The sequence below is a fragment of the Vespa mandarinia genome, chromosome 21, assembly GCF_050613455.1.
Source record: "Vespa mandarinia isolate Hongniang chromosome 21, ASM5061345v1, whole genome shotgun sequence".
In the NCBI taxonomy this organism is placed as follows: Eukaryota; Metazoa; Arthropoda; class Insecta; order Hymenoptera; family Vespidae; genus Vespa; species Vespa mandarinia.
This window is the reverse complement of record NC_140830.1, coordinates 3,132,501-3,152,500: the sequence shown is the minus strand read 5'-3', so window position 1 is coordinate 3,152,500 and position 20,000 is coordinate 3,132,501. Positions and strand designations below refer to the sequence as shown.

The window sequence follows — 20,000 nt, the reverse complement described above, 5'->3', positions numbered from 1 at the left end:
GGATAAGGAAATGTGAAAGAGTAAGACCGACAAGAAAAGAAGAGAAACGTAGTTTGCAAGGCGCTTTATCCGAATGAAATTCGCGTGTCACGACTACGTTTGTCGAGGTTAGCTGCTGCTTTTCGAGTCGTCAGATAAAGAAGTCTTCCCGTAGAGAGAATATCGTAGAAAGAGAGAGAAAGAGAGAGAGAGAGAGAGAGAGAGAGAATACACCACCGTACGTCGTTCTTCGGTTTGAGACGTCTCATAGATCAGGATAAGGGCTAAATGTGTCATTAGAATTTTTCATCGTGTCGACGACGAGAGAATCGATCGTCTTCCAACGCGATAAAAACGATTTTAAAGAGTGCTCGACCTTCGTCAAATCGTCGAAAGAAAATTCCAACGTGCTTTCGCGTTTCCCCAACAATTTTCTAATTTTTAAATGAACGTGATAGAATCAAAAGAGAAGAAGAAGAAAAAGAAGAAGAAGGAAAGAAAAAAGAGAAAAAGAAAAGTCAAATACGAAGTGTAAAGGAAAGAAAAAGGAAAAAGGGAGAAAAAAAATAAAGAAAAAAAAGAAAACCTAAATATATGCGTACGCACGTACTTAGATGTATCTACTCCTAACTTTTTCTTCTTTCCTTCTTTTTTCTGTTTTTTTTTTTCTTTTTTTGAAATCTAATCTCCTAGAACGAGTCTAGGCTTTACGGTATTGCATCGGAACATGAACATAGTCGTATCATTGGGATTTTCCAATCGGTATAGAGAACTAAAAGGGCTGAATGCGCAATATGAATACGGTATTAGTAGAATCATAGGGCCTGTTTATGATTTGTATAGGCCGATTGAGTACAAGATCCGTCGTGTGACGGGAACGTAATAGGCATACGGACAAAGTACGCCAATAGGATGAAGCCGTGTGTACGGCATTGACGCCCTGTGCGTTATACTCTACAATCTACATACATATATATACAAATATATATATATACATATATGTATGTATATATATCTGTAGATATATATATATGTCTACAGATATATAACTTGTATAATATATATATATATATATTATATACAGAAGAAAGACATATATAGAACGTTACTATATTCCAGATAGAAGCGGCAAAGTGCGAAAGGCAGAGAGACTCGCGGATTTGCACGCTCGCGAATCCTTTTGAGCTCGGTTTCACCCTTCGTAAATACGCCATATCCGAACGTCGACTTCCTAAAAGCGAATTGTGACAGAATTCCGCAACAAGAATCGATAAGCGACGATAAAAGTAGAAGAGGGAAGCGTATGAAAGCTCTTTTGATTTCTCTTTAGCATCTACATATGTACCTACCTGTCAGAGTTTTCAATAATAAACATTACTTTAACCTTTTAAAAATCGATTTTCCAACAGGAAAGCAGGATATATATATATATATATATATATATATATATATATATATATGCATATATATATATATAATATATGGCAAAAGAAGCGATAAGGATCTTAGAAAATCGCAGTAAAAATTGTCACGTTTTCCCATCGATATTACTTCGACCCTTTTTAAGAATAATCGATACTCGATGTCAAAAAGACACGGACGGATGAAAATAGAAGAATTTGCTGTTAGGAATCTCGTGAAAATTTTTTCCCTATCTCTGGAGGAAAAAGGATGGAAAAAAAAGAAAAAAGAAGACAGAGAAAGAGAGAGAGAGAGAGAGAGAGAAGAAACTTACAGCAAAATTGTCACGTTTCTCGAATAACGAAATTTCCATTCCTAAATTCGACTTCCTACTGATCCACGACGGATATTCATAGGTTAACAGTCATTCTAATCTCATCTTCCGCCCTTCACGAAAAAAGAACCGAAACGGAGTATAAGGCACGAAGGGTCACGGGCAGGTTTCGGTGTAGAGAAAGAGAAAGAGAGGGAAAAAAAGGTAAAGAAAGAAAGAATGAAAGAAAAAAAAAAAAGGAAAAAAGAAAAGAGAATATAAAAGGGAGGGCAGACGGTCCCTCGGGCCTAGCCTTAGGGAGAAAGAACCACCTGCCCTGGCGGGATCCTCTCCCCCACTTTATTTGAAGTACGGAAGAGAAGGCCCTAAGCTTCCTTGCCCTTACACCAGACTGCGCTATCAACGTTGAAAATGATCGCAACCGTCGTCGTTTCATGGGACCTACAGAACTTGCCGGGACCGAAGAAAATGTCTAAGAGAGAGAGAGAGAGAGAGAGGAGAGAGAGAGAGATGGAATACTATGCGCGCGAACAACGGCTGTCGTTCTACTGAGAAGGGGGAGGGACGGTGAGAAACGGTGGGGGGTTGCAACGGCAGCGCACGACCCCACGCTCAGTTGCCGTGCGACCGTCGAGAGGTGCGCATTGCTTCAAACTGTCTTGAATTTTTTTCGCTCTCTCTCTCTCTCTCTCTCTCTTTCTCTCTTTCTCTCTTTTTCTCTCTCTCCCTTTTTCTCTCCCTTTTTCTCTATCCATCTCTTTCCGTTTACATCCCTTCGTGTGATTTTTTTTATTTCCCCAAATCACGAGAGAAGACGTTATTTATATATTTATATATATTTATATATATTTATATATACATATATATATATATACATATACGTATATATACATATATGTATATTTTTTTTTTATTTATTCGATAAAAATTTAGAAGAATTTTATGGTGAAAGTTAAAGAGATAATTTTAGTGTGTGGGTGTGTGTGTGTGTGCACGTACGTGCATGCGTACGTGCGCGCGTGTATATATATATATATATACATATTTTATGTGTTCGTGCTTACGAAGGGATCTCTTAACACAAGTTGGATTTCACTTTAATATTGGATTATATTTTAATGATCACTGCGACCATGTGATCGTGAAAAAGAGAACGAGTTCGAAGGTGGAGATGTAGAGAGTGTCCTTAAGGATTGTGCGAAAAAAAAAGTGAAGATAAAAGAAGAGAAGTAGGAAAAAGAAAAGAAAAAAAAGAAAATTAAAAGATAAAGAATAGGTGAATGTGGTGAAAGATCGAAGCAATGAGTACGAGATCTACGTGTGTTCTCGGATCGAAGGTGAAAGTTCGATTCGATTTGTGTAAACGTGTAGTACATTCGATGGAATAAAAAAAAAGAATATATATATATATATATTCAATGAAAAGATTACGTGTGAAAGAAGATAGTGAATAAAAAAACAAACAAAAAAAAAGGCAAAGGAGAAAGGAAGGAAGAAAGAAAAAAAGTAGGAGAAGAAGAAGTAATAGTGTATACGCGATTATTTCTTTCAAACTTTGATTTTTTTATTTCTCTCTCAAAGAGGATCTCTTCGATATGGATAAGCGTGCCTTCAGGATAACGCGGAGCACACGGATAGCGGTGCTGCACATTTTACTTCTGTGCAGTGGTGAGTATATCCGGAACATTCGCACTTTTCATTAATATCTAATAATACAATTATATATATATATATATATATATATATATATATATATATACATATATGTATGTATAATTAGAGGATACTAATTCAATGAATAAGAATGAATTCATTCGTACGTTTTCTATTGTAAAAAAATCTCTGAACAATTATTATTATTACTATTATATATTATTATTATACATTAATGATATTATTGTATTACACTCGCTTTATAGGAAAGAAAAAAATGTTTCTCATCGTTAATTTAATTTGATTTACAAGCACGAATTAATATTGAAAATGTGGATTTTTTTTTTTTTTTTTTTTTTAAGAAAACCTAATGAACATCAACGAAGAATGAAAATGAAAAGATAAATCAAATATAGGGCCGTGAAAATTGATCGTTCTGTTCGCGCATATCAATGAAGTCGTTACCACGTGACGTGACGTACTCAACGTATATATACTATCAATGCATCTACTAGGCACTACACGCAACTGAGATGCAACCGCGCGTAACGTACCTGGTTTTTTGTCTTTTTTCTTCTTTTCCTCTTTCTTTTTTTTTCTTTTTTCTTTTTTTTTATTTTTTTTATTTTTTCCTCGCGTCAACGCTTTCGTAAATGCGGAATGACCGATGCGTGTGATAACAGTAGGTTGAAGGGGGTGAGGTGGGATAGGGGAGGGTGAGAAAAAAAGCTCGCTTCGTTTCATCGAGTTACATTTTCAGTGTGCTCAAATGATCGAGGTCAATATAACTAACGCGGATTATATCGAGATGGTGCGATAAGCAAAACGAATTTTGTTTTTTTTTTTTTTTTTTTTTTTTTTTTTAACGTTCTTCGAAACTTTCAAAAACGCGGAGAGAGATAACGTCGTTCGATTGAAAAAGTTCTAATAATCGCGAGATTAAATAAAGAGAATGAACGATACGGGATTTAATGTGATAATTAAAATTTTTGTCCTTTTTTATTTATTTATTCATCTATTTATCTATTTATTTATTTTTTATTTTTTCATCTTAATTCTCAATTCTATTATTAATCGGCGAAGCGTAAAATTATATCCGAAATATTATACTTATAACGATATAAATTTCGATTATGATTTATTCGACTTTCTCTTTAAGTGTGGTATTATCGGATACGCGATTAGAACACCGTTCGTCGAAGCATTAGGAGTTTCGTTGGTAATGTTCCTAAACTATACATGCGTATGTCATGAAACACAAATTTTCTCTCTCTCTCTCTCTCTCTCTCTCTCTCTCTCTCTCTCTCTCTCTCTCTTTCTCTCTCTCTCTCTCTTTCTTCTTAGCGATTAAATCTAAACTGTTGTAATAGGATAATGGTATAAGACGATAATAATAATTCCATCATTTAGATAATTTTATATTAGCGCCAATGATTCCTTTGAAATTTTTTTTATAAGATCAATGAAGGTGGCGAACGATCGATGTCAACGGTTCGACTTTCGCAAAGCTCTTTCTAAGAGAGTAAAGCGAATAAAACGAGATCGATCGGTCGTATGAAACTCGATGATGCGTCGTCTTCGAGTAGATATCCCGCTTATTTCTGTCGTATTAACGCCATCGTCCCTTTCCATCGTATACGATATCACGTAAACATCGATTGCATAAGCAGAAATTTCAACGTTGACAGGGTTTCATAATTTTTCATATTAAGCAAGCATCTCGTATTCCAATTTTTTTTCCTTCCCTTCCCCTCCTTTTTTTTTTTTAATACCAAACAATCCTAATATCCTAAATAAAAAAGAATATATACGTATATATATATATATACATATATAATGTACGAAGATATGTTTTCATTCGCTTTATCGATAATTATAATTATAATACGTATTGAAATTAATATGAACGTATATATCGTTTAGTTAAAAATGAAATGGAAAATATAATTAAAATGGTGAGGAATAAAGAAAGATAAAGATTTATCTCGGAAAGTTTCATGGATTTTAATAAAAGATCGTCTTTTACTCTGAAATAGAATGAAAAAAAAAAAAAAAAAAAAAGAAAGAAAGAAAAAAGTAAAAGATAAAAATAAAGAAGAAGAAGACAGGAAGGATTAAAGTAGAGTAAGTTCTTAAAGGTCAAACCGGAGGTTTCTCAGGAGGTCCTTCTTTTCCGAGATAAAGACGATCGGTGGTCCGGTCGAGCGATTCTGTTATCGGTAAATACGATGGTATAGAATACGACTCCGGTAGCGAAGTAAGTTATGCGACGAACGACTCGACTTATCGCGAATCGCGAGGCAGAGTTTCGTGCTGACCGAAGTCCGGCAAACGGAAGTACGATTTACGATGTTATACCCACTTTATACTTAACGTTCGTTCGTTCGTTCGTTCGTTCGTTCATTCGTTCGTGTGTGTCCTAGGAAATCATAAATTTCGAATCAACGTTCGAACGAGTCTCTCGTGTAAATCCCTAGGATTATCTCGCGAGATGCGTCGCGATGTCAATGAGCCAACGTGAACAGTGATTCTCAACATATTTATTCCAGATATATTTTTTTGAAGGGCAAAAAAAAAAATATATATATATATATATATATATACAAATAACATATAAATAACTTTGGGCTTCTTCGTGGCATCGTCAAAGAAAAAAGGGGAAAAAAAAGTTTAAAAACGCGTTGAAGGAAAATGTTTCATCGTTTTATGAAATTCGCGAATGCATAAAGCAAAGTTTATGTCACTTTACCGAGGGCGCATCCTGTGCGAAATCATAAATTCCGAATCAAAGTTCGAACGAGTCTCGGGGGCTCGTCTCTACGAAGGAAAGTCAAAATTATGTTACGTGCATGGGTGTTGGCGTGTCGCGAACGTGAAATACGATACCGAGAAAGATGCATATATTCATAAGGGTCAAACCTTTATTTTGTTTTTATACACACAAATTTAGCATATTATAATATCAAAATGAGAGAGAAAGGGATATATATATATATATATGTGTGTGTTGAAAAAAATTTATCAAACGCGTTAGAATGTAATATTATATTTGAAAGAGCACAAAAGAAAAAAAAAGAAAGGAAAAGAAATATTGTCCTCGATCGTTCGAATTAAAATGGTATTGATAAAAAAAAAAAGGAAAAAAAATGAGAAAGATCAGATTCACCGTAAGAAAACCGATTTTTCTTCGATCTTAGCTCAAACGAGAATAAGTGTAAAATGCAAGGAGAACTATCCGTCTTGGCGCTCGAACGTAAAGTAAAGAGAAAAACGTACGTCTCGGTGCCCGAAGCGTTTTGTATTCTTCTAACCGGCTCAAGAACGAACCAATGAACGTACACGAACGTACATACGAACGAACGAACGTCGTACGATCGCCAATGCCATGCTATGCACTTTTTCTCGTCGGTTAAAGAAGACGCGCGCGCGCGCGTGCTAATGACGCGAACGGAATGAAGTTCGATAAGATGCTTTTCTACAGTATCGCGAAAAACTTCTAACTGGGTACGACATAAGTTTCCAACCGAGTTTCAACGTGGAACCTTTTCAATGTTAGAGAGAGAGAGAGAGAGAGAGAGAGAGAGAGAGAGAGAGAGAGAGTAACTTTTCATACAATTTTCTATTACAACAGTATATCTATGTACGTACGTTATTAACGTCACAAACTATTGTAAACTATTTCGTTCGTATAAAATTAAAACAAACAAGAAAAAGAGAAAAGGGATGAAATGAGGATGGAAAAAGGAAAGGGAAAAATGCAATACAATGAGGGGAAAAAAAAGAAATTGAGAATTAATCGATTTATCGTAGACGTGATGTTGACTGATAAAAATAAAAAGAAGAAAGAAAGAAAATAAAAAATAAAATAAAAAAAAAAAAAAGAAAAAAAAGAAAAAGAAACGAAGTAAAAGAAGAAAAACCAAACGCGACATTGAACGAGCATAAAGGCGTTATCCTGATATCTTGATAACATCGAAACTAAAACGGTTGCTCCATTCATCGTGCAGAAGAGCTCGTCGTATCCGTATCCCGAAACGATTTGTCATAGAGATCTAAATCCTCCAGGGAGAAATCGCCTAACGACTCGGCAAAGGCATAGAGCGAGCATCTCTATACTCTCTTCGTTCGATCGAATGCATACACGTTTGAATCTCGTGATGGCGAACACACGGAAGAAACATTTATATGTGTATGTATATGTATATGTATACCTACCTACCTACGTACGTACGTACGCATAACTATACTACACTAGTCCATCGTAATTCGTTTTACGCAATCCAATCGGAATGCACGAGAGAGTTATAACAAATGACGGAGTAGGTATAACCAAGCGCTTTGTAAAGGTGGAAATTGCAGGGAAAGGTTACTGCTCGTTAAAAATGACTCTTTCAAATCATAAATCACCCTAATGATTTGCCAGCAGTTGTTGTAATCTGGAACTTTATCATCTTTCAAATGAATGACTTATACGTGTTTTATTTCAAATACTGTCGAATATTGTTATACAAGTTATTCTTATACGATGGAATTAAATATCGAACTTTTCTTTTTTTATTATTTTCTCTCTTTCTCTCTCTCTTTTCCTCTTAATAAATATATATATATATATATATTCATACGTTCGAATGATTTTTTTCAATCGTATCTAAACATTCAAAAGAAATATACGAACAAACGATTCAAGGATTTAACATCGAAGCCTTCCTTCGTGGTTCTATTCACCTTGGCTAATCTCCCACTACTCGCCATTACTCTCCTCTCTCCAGCCGCTTTCTATGCTCCACCCTCCTTCTCCCTCTCCTTCACCTTTTCCATCTCCATCACCATCTTCTTCTCCTTCTCCATCACCATCATCCTATCTTCCTCTCCAAGCCTTACTACGTCATTACACGTCCGTAACTCCTTCGAGAACTTCGACTAATTCGTTCGTATTGACCAAAAAAGAAAAAAAAAAAAAAAAAGAAGAAAAAGAAGAAAAAAGAAACTTACGTTTCCAACTACTACCTATCTTTAATACTCCCAATTAAATTTAATGATTTAGTTTAAAAACTCTTTAAAACAAACTTCTTTTCGAATAGAATTTTTGCGAAGTATTTTCTTTCTTTCTTTCTTTCTTTCTTTCTTTCTTCTTCTTTTTTTTTCTCTCTAATCTTTTTTACCTCTTTCGATTTTTCCTTCGAATCATTTTAAATTGAGAACCACTGACGAAGTTCACACGCATATTGGTCGAGCGTTTTTACCCTTTTCGTACTTGTTTCACTGTTTATGTCATTCTGCTCGTAGAGGAATGTCAACCAACGAGTTGTACGCAGTCGCATCCAGCTGTACATATATATATACATGTATATATATATATACCCCTCTCTTTCTTTCTTTCTCTCTCTCTCTCTCTCTTTCTCTCTTTTTATTCACGTGAAACGTGGAAAATCGAGGACGGACGTCCGTCATTTCGTAGGCGCTTTCTATTCCTCTACGAACGAATCTAATCTTGAAGAACATCGCTAAAGTTTTACTATAACTATCGATCGAAAATCTTCCCGAGATTTTTTTTATATATACGCATATACACACACGCGCACGCGCGCGCATATATATATATATACGTATATGTATGTGTATAGTGTATCAAAAAAAAAAAACAAAAAAAAATAATACAAGAAATATTCTAAAAGATCGCGAGTAGGAAGAAAAAGAAAAAGAAGGAGGAAAAAAGGGAAAGAAAAAGAGTAAAAGTCCGTTTGTGGATTATTTTAAAATAAACGAGACAGCTGGTGGTACACAGAGACATGGTAAATACGGAGTTCGGTTTGAAACGAAGCACGAGAACTAAGAAGCATAGGCGTCTTAGGAATACGAAATTTTGTGCTCTCGTAGATCTGTGTTATCTATACGTTTGTATGTTCACACCTTCGAATGTACAAACTTCTTCTTGTCAATTGGAAAGTATCGTTTGGAAGAAAAAAAAGAAAAAAGAAAATAAAAAAAAGAGAAGAGAAAAAAAGGAACGAGAGAAAAAAGATCGTACGTCTTCTAAATTCGATTTAGAAGATAAATTTTCCTCGAAGAAACTCGATTGATTATACAGGATGTGGTAAAAAGTTCTTAGGTGATTTTACAAATCGATTAGATATCTTTTTTCTTCTTCTTCTTCTTCTTCTTTTACTTTTTTATAGACTCAATTCTCACGTTTTCCTATACCATTCGTGGAAATTGCAACAGTCTTAGAGAATTGTTTACGATCGGAAAAGCAAAAGAAAGGGAAAATGAAAGAAAAAAAAAAAAAAAAAAAAAAAAAAAAAAAAAATAAGAAAAAAGAAATTACCGTGTAAAAAGACTTTGAAAATGGAATCGTCGATTCGTAAAATCGTTCAAGAATATTTCAAACGTACGATGATATAAATTACCAATGGTGGTCTCTCGTTTTTAAAACACCTGTGACAATACACCGGATAGATTCCATCGTGCATGATTAATATTGTAAATATTCAAAGATAATAACTTGCGCCGTTCTTATTAATGATGAGAAAATTTTGCAGAGAATTTTCTTTTCTTTTTCTTCTTTTTTTTTTTTTCTTTCTTTCTTTCCTTTCCTTCCCTTTCGACGTTGAAAATTCGCGGAAGTAAATCGCGTTAAACCGATGGATCGTAAATATGAAAGAAGGAGAGAAGAGGGGAGAGACAGAGACAGAGAGAGAGAGAGAGAGAGAGAGAAAGAGAGAGAGAGAGAGAGAGAGAAAGAGGTACATAAAACTCTAGAAGAAAAGAAGAAAGAAGTTGACTACCGCAGTTGCTCGGTCGTAAAATGAACGCCGAGAGATGAGGAGAAGAGGTCTCTCTCTCTCTCTCGATATCGTTAAAGAGTCGAACCGGTGATTTTACCGTTAGGCGACCCAATGACGAAGCACATTCGCAGGGACATCACAAGTCTCGTGGTTCCGAGATATCGAACGGTACTCGTAGTGCTATCGATCCATATGCCTAACGTTTTTAATCCCTTTACAATCGATTTTCATGCTAATACGAGAGCACGTTAAAATTTCATTGATAGTGAATCCCAAACGTACTTACGATTGTAATACAATTAACGTTATATAAATGTATTTGGTTATTAAAGGGATAAATTTAAAAGGATCCAAAATAATTCTACGGGATGAACTTTTTGATATAATTTTGATAACAATAGGGAATCAATCCCTTTTATCGTTCTACTTTCTCAAATTAATATCACGATAGTATCAATTTGATCGTCAACTTTTTCTATATCATTTTCTATAATCGTACGTTTATACTTACATCAGGTATGTAAAAGAGATTTATCGAAAGGAATTTAATGAATTAACTATTTGATATATACCATCGAACATTTCATCCAGGAATCTATTTCGATCTTGGATTATTTTATAGGACTAACTCTTTTTTTAATTCGATCATACTAAATGTAGCATTTTTTACATGAGCAATATACAAATCCAGACGATCTATTTGATATAATTTTGATCTATTTATATAAATATATATATATATATATTTTTGTATTCCAAGAATCGGAATTTGACGTCGATAATAGAAATACAAATTCGACATTGAAATTTGACACGATCAAGATAAAAATATAAATAAGAACGAGATCGAAGAGGATCGATGAAACAAAACAAAAGAAAAAAAAGGAAGGAGAAAAAATGTCGTGATAAAGTTATTCGATATAGTTTTGACGAGAAGAGTGTTATCGATCCGTATGCTTGCGTCGCACGACGACTCAGTTTCGAGCCGATGACTCCCTTCGATGCAGAACGCACGGCCTGATTTACTTCGGTGTCGCTAACCCGTCTGCCGTAAAATCATCCCCTTTCGATCTCAAGACACATTCCTAGTTAGCGCTTTGTTATAGTTTTTTTTTTTTTTTTTTTTAATTGTTCTTTCGAATTATCGAATATAAAACTTTTCAAAGGAACGAAGCTCGTTCGACATTAAATATGAATTATCTTTGTTGTTTCAGCTCTAACGCAGGGCCGAGTCGAGGAAACGCAGATGGACACGCACGAGGGTTCAACGGTACAATTGCAATGTCGATTCGAACCGCCAAAGGAAAACGTAACGTGTTTTTGGTTGACCCATACGAACAACAATCATGACAACGCGGCGATCGAGAATCGTTCGTTATCACCGAATTATAACGTCTTTATGAATCTCGAGGAAGGTCGTTACGACCTACAAATAAGAAATGTTTCGTACGAAAGGGACAATGGGAAATACGAGTGTCGAGTTAAAGTGAGTAGTACGGGTATGGATATCCATAGGAAGTATATCACTTTGACGGTATTAAGAGCACCAGGGCCACCAACGATATCTCCAACCTCGGCGCCCGCTACCGAAGGACAAAGATTGGAACTTCAGTGTAATACGAACGGTGGTAGTCCTGAACCCGAGGTAAGATGGTACCGGGGTAACAACACGACTCTTCTTCATTCCGGTAGAACGTTATTGGTCGAACCAACGAAGGAAGACGATCGTGCTATATTTCGATGCGTAGTAAGAAATCGTGCTATGAGAGAAGGGGAGACATTGAACGCCACAGTTACGCTCGATGTTAATTATTTCCCTCGCGTTACGGTAGGCCCAGGAAATCCATTGAAAGTCGAGGTGAACGGTACCGCAACATTGGAGTGCCATGTGGATTCGAAACCAGTCGTTGGCATGGTACGTTGGTGGCGCGACGGTAGTTTCATTGCAACAACCTTTCAACATGTTATACAAAAGGTAACGTTGCAAGATGCTGGCAAGTACACTTGCCAAGCCGACAACGGTCTAGGAAAGAAAGGCGAGAGTTCTTTGCTACTCGATGTACTTTATCCACCGACCGTGTCTATCGAAGGTGAGAGCGTTAGAATCGCTCAGGTTGAGGACACCGTGACGGTACACTGTAACGTATCGGCCAATCCAGCCCCGTCCATAGTCGAGTGGCTCCGTGAAGGTCGCCCGGAGTTCAGACAATCCGGTTCGATATTGAGATTAACTCGAGTCACGGCCGATCACGCTGGAAATTACACTTGTCGTGCTGTTAATACCATTCATCCGACCGGTGGCGAACGAAGGAATCATTCGGCCAAAGCACACGTCACCGTTCGAATTAGGCACAAGCCTGGACCGGCCAGAGTAACTCCAGACTCGCCTGTAGCCGTCGAAGGTTCCAGAGTTATTCTAACCTGTATGGCTAGTCCCGCCGGTTATCCCGAACCCCAATACAAATGGTGGAAGGAGGGTGACGGTGAAAATATTCCTGTTAGAACCGAAAATTCTGGCCCTAAGTATGAAATTGATTCTGTACATTTGGGAAGCGAAGGTACATACAAATGTTACGCCATGAACGAGATTGGAAATGGCGAAGCTGCCTCCGTTAATCTCACAGTTCATCAACCTCCGAAGATACTCACGAAATTACAACCTCACGTCACGAGAAAGTAAGTATTGTGGCATTTCCTTTTTTTCTTCTTTTTTTTTTTTTCTCGCGACTTCATCCTTGCATTTTCCTTTCTCCCGAATTCTCTCTCTCTCTCTCTCGCGCGCGCATTTAATGATTCTCTACGGAAAATAAATTCAACCCTTCAAAGAGATAAATAGTTTGCGATTCTCGATACTTATTCGACGCAGGAAAAATAAAAGAAAAAAAGAAAAAAGAAAGAGAGAGAGAGAGAGAGAGAGAGAGAGAGAGAGAGAGAGGAAAGAAAAGAAGCAATTCGAGTTCCCTTTGAGAGTAACATCGAAGCGTAGAAACCGCACATGATGTTTGCACGATCGATCGGAACGAATCGCTTCGAACTGCCAAGTCAAATTTCTCTCTCTCTCTCTCTCTCTATGTATATATATGTATATATATATATATATATATATATATATGTATGTATATCCATATGTATATATATATCTCTACGTTTGCTTTCTCTATTTCTATTCGCAGAGTCGGAGAATCTTCCTTTCAAGTGTCGTGCGTGGCACAAGGGAAGCCAAGGCCTAGTGTGCGTTGGTTGAAGGACGACCAAGAGTTAACGGCCGACGAAAGATTATACAAAGTGATAACGACCGCTTCGGAAGGTCATGGTAACGTGATAACCGTGAACTCAACATTGAGTTTTTTGGGTCATGCTCGTCCGCAAACCGATGAGATCATAGCGAGTGACAGAGGAAAGTATACGTGCGTTTTCGTTAACGAAGTTAAAAAGGTCGAGTCGACGATGATGTTGAAGGTCGAACACGAGCCAATAATTTTACATCAGCACGGAAAGGTTGCATACAATTTACGTGAAACCGCCGAAGTTGCGTGTAAAGTTCAAGCTTGGCCGAAGCCAGAATTTCAATGGAGTTTTGGTAATAACGCGGCGACGTTACAAGGATCGTCTAGCGATGGTCATTACGAGATATCTACGAGCAGCGACAATTACGACGTTTATACCTCAGTTTTAAGAATGACCAATATAAAACAATCAGATTACGGTGATTATACTTGTCGAGCGGCCAATGCTCAAGGTAGCATTACTTCGACGATCAGATTACAACCTAAAGGTGCACCTGAAAGACCGATCAACATAACGGCTATGGATATTGGTCCAACTCATGTCGCGTTACTTTGGGAATTAGGTTTCGATGGTGGTCTACCGATAACGAAATATTTCGTTTCTTATCGAAGAGTAGCTGGAGGTGACGAGGTGATAACTCCTGATTGTACACCACCTAGAGGACCAGCTGGACAGTGGCTCGAAATGGATTGCAGGAGATCGAATCCTTGCAACGTTACAAATCTCGAACAACATCAGACCTATACCTTTAAAGTTAAGGTCTACAATACGAAAAATCATTCGGATTATTCGGACGAAGTGGTTGCAACTACGGCGGTAGCGAAAATACCCACGCCGCTTCGCGTCAGCTATGATCCCGAGACCGGAACCCTGGCTATAAATATTGGCGCGACTTGTTTGGCTTTGATTGCTTCGATCGAGAAATTCGACGGAACGGACAATTCATGGAGAATCGTCGAGGAGTGGCCTTTAGAAGTATTAGGAAATGCACCTACGCAAAGAGAAAGCATACTAGACGATCCGGAATCTTCGGATTCAGAGCCACGTCTCAGAATTAGGCTATGTCTAAAGGCCGATCGTCAAAAGTGTGGAGAATATGCTGAGGCTGAAAGTGAGTTTGTTTGTTAGAATTTTCATCGGCCATAAAACATGTTTGTACGTCTAAATTTGTTTTCTCTCTCTCTCTCTCTCTTTTTTTCTTTCTTTCTTTTCTCGTTGTCGATTGAGATCTCGTACAATATGAGATGTTTTGTGGTACGCTTTGATCCTTAGCCTCGCTTAATCTTTCTGTTAAACAGTCGGCCCATCTTATATAGCGCAAGCTGGTGCTCTTGCAACGCCGACGTTGATCGCTCTGGTAGTTAGCGGCGCAGTCTTCTTACTTTTCGCCGCTCTCTTACTTTTGTTCTGCCGATGCAGACGAAAGCACGCTGCCAAGGCCAAGGATTATGAAATGGATACCAACGCGTAAGTTTACGCGTATCAACATTATTACGTTACGCGTGTTAATTACATAAAGCTTTAGCTGTATAGTAGTCGAAAGGTTTCGATTGAAATAATACTTATCGACGACAAACCATCTGACGATATGTTTCCTTTCAAACGTTTTCTCCAGAGTACGACCTAGCTTAGTAGCTGGAAATGGTCAACAAACTCAAGCACCACCGCCTTATTACGCCGAGAATAAAGCCCTCGAACATAGTTTGGATCATGCACTAGCTATGGAGGATTCAAAGAGTCCTGCTTATGCTCAACCTGGATACGGTTATCATCAGCCCAATCATAACATCAACGGTGAGAACGGTAAATGTTGAATTATTTCTAACTCTATATTTAAGGGTTCCTATGCATTAACTAATACGTGCCATGCTTTAAAAATTTTTACCTTAATTTTCTCTTTCTAACGAATTCGTTTAATACAAAATGGAAATTTCTAATAAGACATTTCGCACTGTAGGTGTCAATATGGGTTATATGGACAATAGCTATTCAAATTCAAACAACGGCGGCTCGGTGAATTCACAAGATTCTATCTGGCAGATGAAGTCGGCGGCAGCAAACGGCGTCAACCAACCATATGATTTGGGTGGATACGCCACCACCGAGTCCGATTATCCGGCGCACCCACATTACAGGGAGAGCCATAATCTTAGTCGGCAACAATTTTGCCCGGAGCCATTCGCTACGGTTGTCAAGTCTCAAAAACACGTTGGTTCGTATTCTATTATGTAAAAATAAACCGAAGGCTCGTTCAAAGATAAATTTCTCTTTATTCGTCTTTCAACGATTGTTACCTATATTTAAAACCAATTAACGTCGGTCGTTTTAAAAGATGAATCGACAGAGCTTAATCGATCGATGATTAATTTCATTTCGAATATTTCAGATTCACCGTACGATGTTTCTGGATTACCCTATCAAGAAAATTACGACGAGGACACGAAGCCACCGCAACAAGTGAGCCTGTCCTACGACGAGAGTTTAGAATCCGGTTATTCGACTCCCAACAGCCGTGGCCGTAGAATTATCAGAGAAATAATCGTCTGAGACCTGCCTACCGGCTCGCGAGCCGGAAACACGCGTACTACTTGGCTATAGCAGCAGGCCCCCCATCGGCAACCGTTGGCGCAGTACAGACAACATCAACACCACCGTCATCGAATGGAGATAGTGATCGAGAATCCCTCGGAATCGCAATCGGTGACACCCAGTGCGTCTGGCCACGTGACTGTGGCTGCAGCTGCAGCAGCAGCAGCGGTGTCGGCCATGTCCGAGACGGGAACGATGACGACGGCAACAGCAGCAGCAGCAGCAACAACAATAACAACAACAACAACAACAACCACTACTACTACAACAACGTTGGATATAACGACGACAACTAATGCGGCCGCAACTGTCGCGGCAACGGCAACGGCGACAACGACTACGACCAATTTGAGTCATAATTTTCTACGTTCGCCACGTTGTAATCCAATTATTTATGGTGGCCAATCCGAACAAGATTATTATCTAACACAGAGAAGTCCTCGTCCATTAAGTTCCATCGATGACTTTGATAATGGAACCACTATGAGACGAGTCGATAGATCTGGATTATTAGAAATTTCAAGTTTGGACACATCGTCGTCACGTTATCGACACTGCAGGCCAATCGGTGCCGAGAGTATAGCCGGTCATGCTGGTACTCTACCTCGTCGAGTCGATCGTTCTGGTCTTTTGGAAGCTCTCCCCGAACTACCCGAGAATCGTAGAAGTTCTGAAGAAATATTAAGAAGTCCATACGGTCTACAGGAAGTGACTATGATCAAGCCGGACGTTGTTGCACTCGTACGATCCCCAACTTATGATTCTTCAACGAGATTCTCTACGCCATCGCCGTCCCTATTACGTCCTACGGAAAGTCCTAGTCCAGGTACGATCTCGAGAATATCACCAACGGCTAATTTAACTCGTCGGGCCGACGGCGACTCTGTACCGAGTAACGAACGTACCCTAAGATATCGTTCCACGACCTCGGATAATACGTTTATTCCTATCGAATCTTCTATTGGCCTACCAACGAGATACTCTTACACGGATAAAAAGAATTTTTCTTCGTGCGCGAGGAAGGAAGATGAGAACGAGATAGATAAGATCGTATCTACCGAGGAACTGGATACGAGCAAGGACGAGAGGGATGAAACTAATTCCGAATTCTCCTCGAAAGATGAGAATATTGAAAATTATGATAAAGATGATAACGACGTACCAAGAGGGGAAAGGGCCGAGGCCGAAGGTTGCGAAAATACAACTAGTGAAAATCTCGAAGAAGGTAGAGTTTCGTTCAACAATGCCTCCAACAATAAACTCTATCACAATGACAACGTTCAAACGCTAACGGTGATAATACTGTCGGAACAGTTGTGAGGCCAATACTCCTCGTCGTCCCCCTTGAACGATAATCCGTCCGAGAGACCTTGACTGGTTCCTTAAGGACGGGGGAACGTTTCTAGTGTATTATATTTAAGTAGCGTGTGTGCGAAGGCTGACGATGATGCCACAAAGAGGCCATACTTAATGCAAACAAAATAAACAAACAGACAAACGAACGAACGAACACAACATAACACACGAAAAATGAAACGAAATAGAACGAAAAGTATGATCGACGAATCTCGGACTAAATAAATAAATAAAATTAATTAATTAAATGAATAAATAAATAATTAAATAAATAATTAATTAAATAATTAAATAAAAAAGAAAACACTCGATACAAGTGAAAAACACGAAGCAGCTCGAACGGAAGGATCTCTTGCGTTTCTTGCGTTCTCTAGATCGTCGGTAGTCGGGGTCATTGAACGAGAGGTCATCGAATGACCTTACAAGTCTATCGGCCTGTTTTCTATTTCTTTCTCTTTTTTATTTTATTTTTTTTCTTTTCTTTCTTTTACTTTTTCTTTTTTCTTTTTCTTCTTCTTTTTTTTCTTTTTTTTTTCTTTTTTTTTTTTTTTTTTTTTTGTTTTGAAGAAAAGAAAGCGAACAAAACGAAACGGAAAAGAAAAAAGGAAAACGAAAAGAAAATAAAAAAAAAAGAAAAAAACCTTCGACGTTTTACGTGCCATCTTCGTAGGAATTCATTTCGATATTTAAAAATAATAATTGTTAGGAACGTTCTCCTCAGTCCAGACATTCTCTTTTTTTCTCTCTCTTCGATTCACGATTAAGGTTGATATCAAACAGATACGACGAGTCATACTTAAAATGTAAAATAATCATGCGTATCAGTCGAACTTCGTCGTGTCTTTCTCGTCTTGGATGGACTCTGGAAAACATTTTTACATTTTTCGTATTTTTATTATTATTATTATTATTATTATTATTATTATTATTATTATTATTATTTTATTATTACGTTTTTATTTTTTTTTAATAATTTTTTTTTACTATTATTATTCTTTTTCCTCTCTCTCTACAGTATTCGACTCTTCGTTAAACGTGTTTTATTCGTTTAAATACAGCAGAGAACGGAGCAACAATCTCTCTTTCTGTGGCTCGAGATAAAAAAAAAAAAAAAAAAAAAAAAAAAAAAAAAAAGACGGAAAGAAAGATAGAAAAAAAAGAAACGAATAAAAAAAAAATAAATATATATATACATATATATATTAATCGACGTCGACTACCGACGAGTAGCAAGCCAATTCGCGAATTTGGCACGTATTTTATACTTTTATATCGTGGAGACGACGCCGCTTTTTACTCGAGCGACGAACGATTGTGATCCTCTGTCTGTACGTTCGAAGAGTTATATTTATCGATGTGACGTGATTAGTACCCTTAGGCGATAGTAACACTATACATATATATACATATATATATATATATATGTATATATATATATATGTATATATATATATCGTTGATAAGCAAACGGGGATAAAGCGTTAGAAGCGAACGGGAGAAATTAATTAATGCCGGCCCGTAAACTAAAACAACAATAACTACAACAACAATAACAACAACTACTAGTAACAACAATAACGACAACAACAACAACAACAACAACAACAACTACAAAATAAAACGCGTATAGCTCTCGGATTGAAATCGATCGACGAAGGGAAACGTTAGCGTATCGTATTCGATCGAATATAAAATAAATAAAAAGAAAAAGTAATTTCAGAGAAATCTCGTCGATTTCTAAGTAACAAATCATTGTTTATTAATTAGAATTGAAAATTTGATATGTTCGTTTTTGTTTTTTTTTTCGTTTTTTTTTTAAGACAAAAATACTTGTTTTAAATTAAAAAAAATATATATATTTATATACGCACGTTATATTTGATTCAGGAAATTTTTATTAAAAAAAAAAAAAAGGAGAAGAAGAAATAGATCGTCCATTCGATAGAAATAAATGTATGACAACTAAATGTCTATCGTATATATCTATAAAAGAAGAGATCATCGTCATTTACGTCAATTTTAAAATGAATGAGAAAGAAAAAGAGAGTGAAGGATATCTATATATATATATATATATATTTATAGAGGGAGAGAGAGAAAGAGATAGAGAGATCTCTCCGTTTTATCTCAAAGATTTATATACTTTTTAAATCCGAACTAACCCAACACCTTATATATTCGGTTCAATACGATGAGTAACGCACGTTTTCTCGCGATCACGTAGGATCCCTCGTATGATAATTTACGTACCTAGAAATACATAAAAACATACAAACATACATACGTACACATACGTATACATACGTCGATGGTAGGAGCATGTAAATATTAGATTTTAAGCATATAAGGTACTTAAAATATAACACGCAAATATAAAGATAAAAAAAAAGGTTAAAAAAAAAAAAAAAGAAAAAACTCGATGTGTTCTCTCGTCTAATGCGTATTTCTCGAAAAACGTGATCTAATGATCATCATAAAACATAGACACACAAATACATATACGAAGGATCCTGTATATTTCCTCGGTCAGTTTTGTATTCTTTCTTAGTTATTTATCTGTTTCTTTCTTTCTTTCTTTTTTTTTTTTTTTTTTTTTTTGTTATTGACTTTTTCGT

General features: G+C 36.9%; 1 protein-coding gene and 1 long non-coding RNA gene across 5 annotated transcripts in view; one reads left to right on the top strand and one right to left on the bottom strand.

Moving 5' to 3' along the window:
- ed (hemicentin protein echinoid) overlaps positions 1 to 15,987 on the top strand; it is a 155,005-nt gene extending 139,018 nt beyond the window's left edge. The window contains exons 1-7 of one of the 4 annotated variants that reach the window (XM_035871882.2): positions 3,061 to 3,382; positions 11,367 to 12,828; positions 13,326 to 14,551; positions 14,739 to 14,907; positions 15,056 to 15,234; positions 15,398 to 15,652; positions 15,827 to 15,987. In XM_035871882.2, the coding sequence (XP_035727775.2) occupies positions 3,310 to 3,382; positions 11,367 to 12,828; positions 13,326 to 14,551; positions 14,739 to 14,907; positions 15,056 to 15,234; positions 15,398 to 15,652; positions 15,827 to 15,987 (3,525 nt within the window). In that variant the 5' untranslated portion in view covers positions 3,061 to 3,309. Of the gene's footprint in view, positions 1 to 3,060; positions 3,383 to 7,537; positions 7,557 to 11,366; positions 12,829 to 13,325; positions 14,552 to 14,738; positions 14,908 to 15,055; positions 15,244 to 15,397; positions 15,653 to 15,826 lie in introns of those variants that run through there. The other 3 variants (XM_035871883.2, XM_035871885.2, XM_035871884.2) reach the window with 3 other exon arrangements.
- The window catches only part of LOC118444051 (uncharacterized), a 207,417-nt gene that overhangs the window by 182,164 nt on the left and 5,253 nt on the right, over positions 1 to 20,000 (bottom strand). The window lies entirely within an intron of this gene.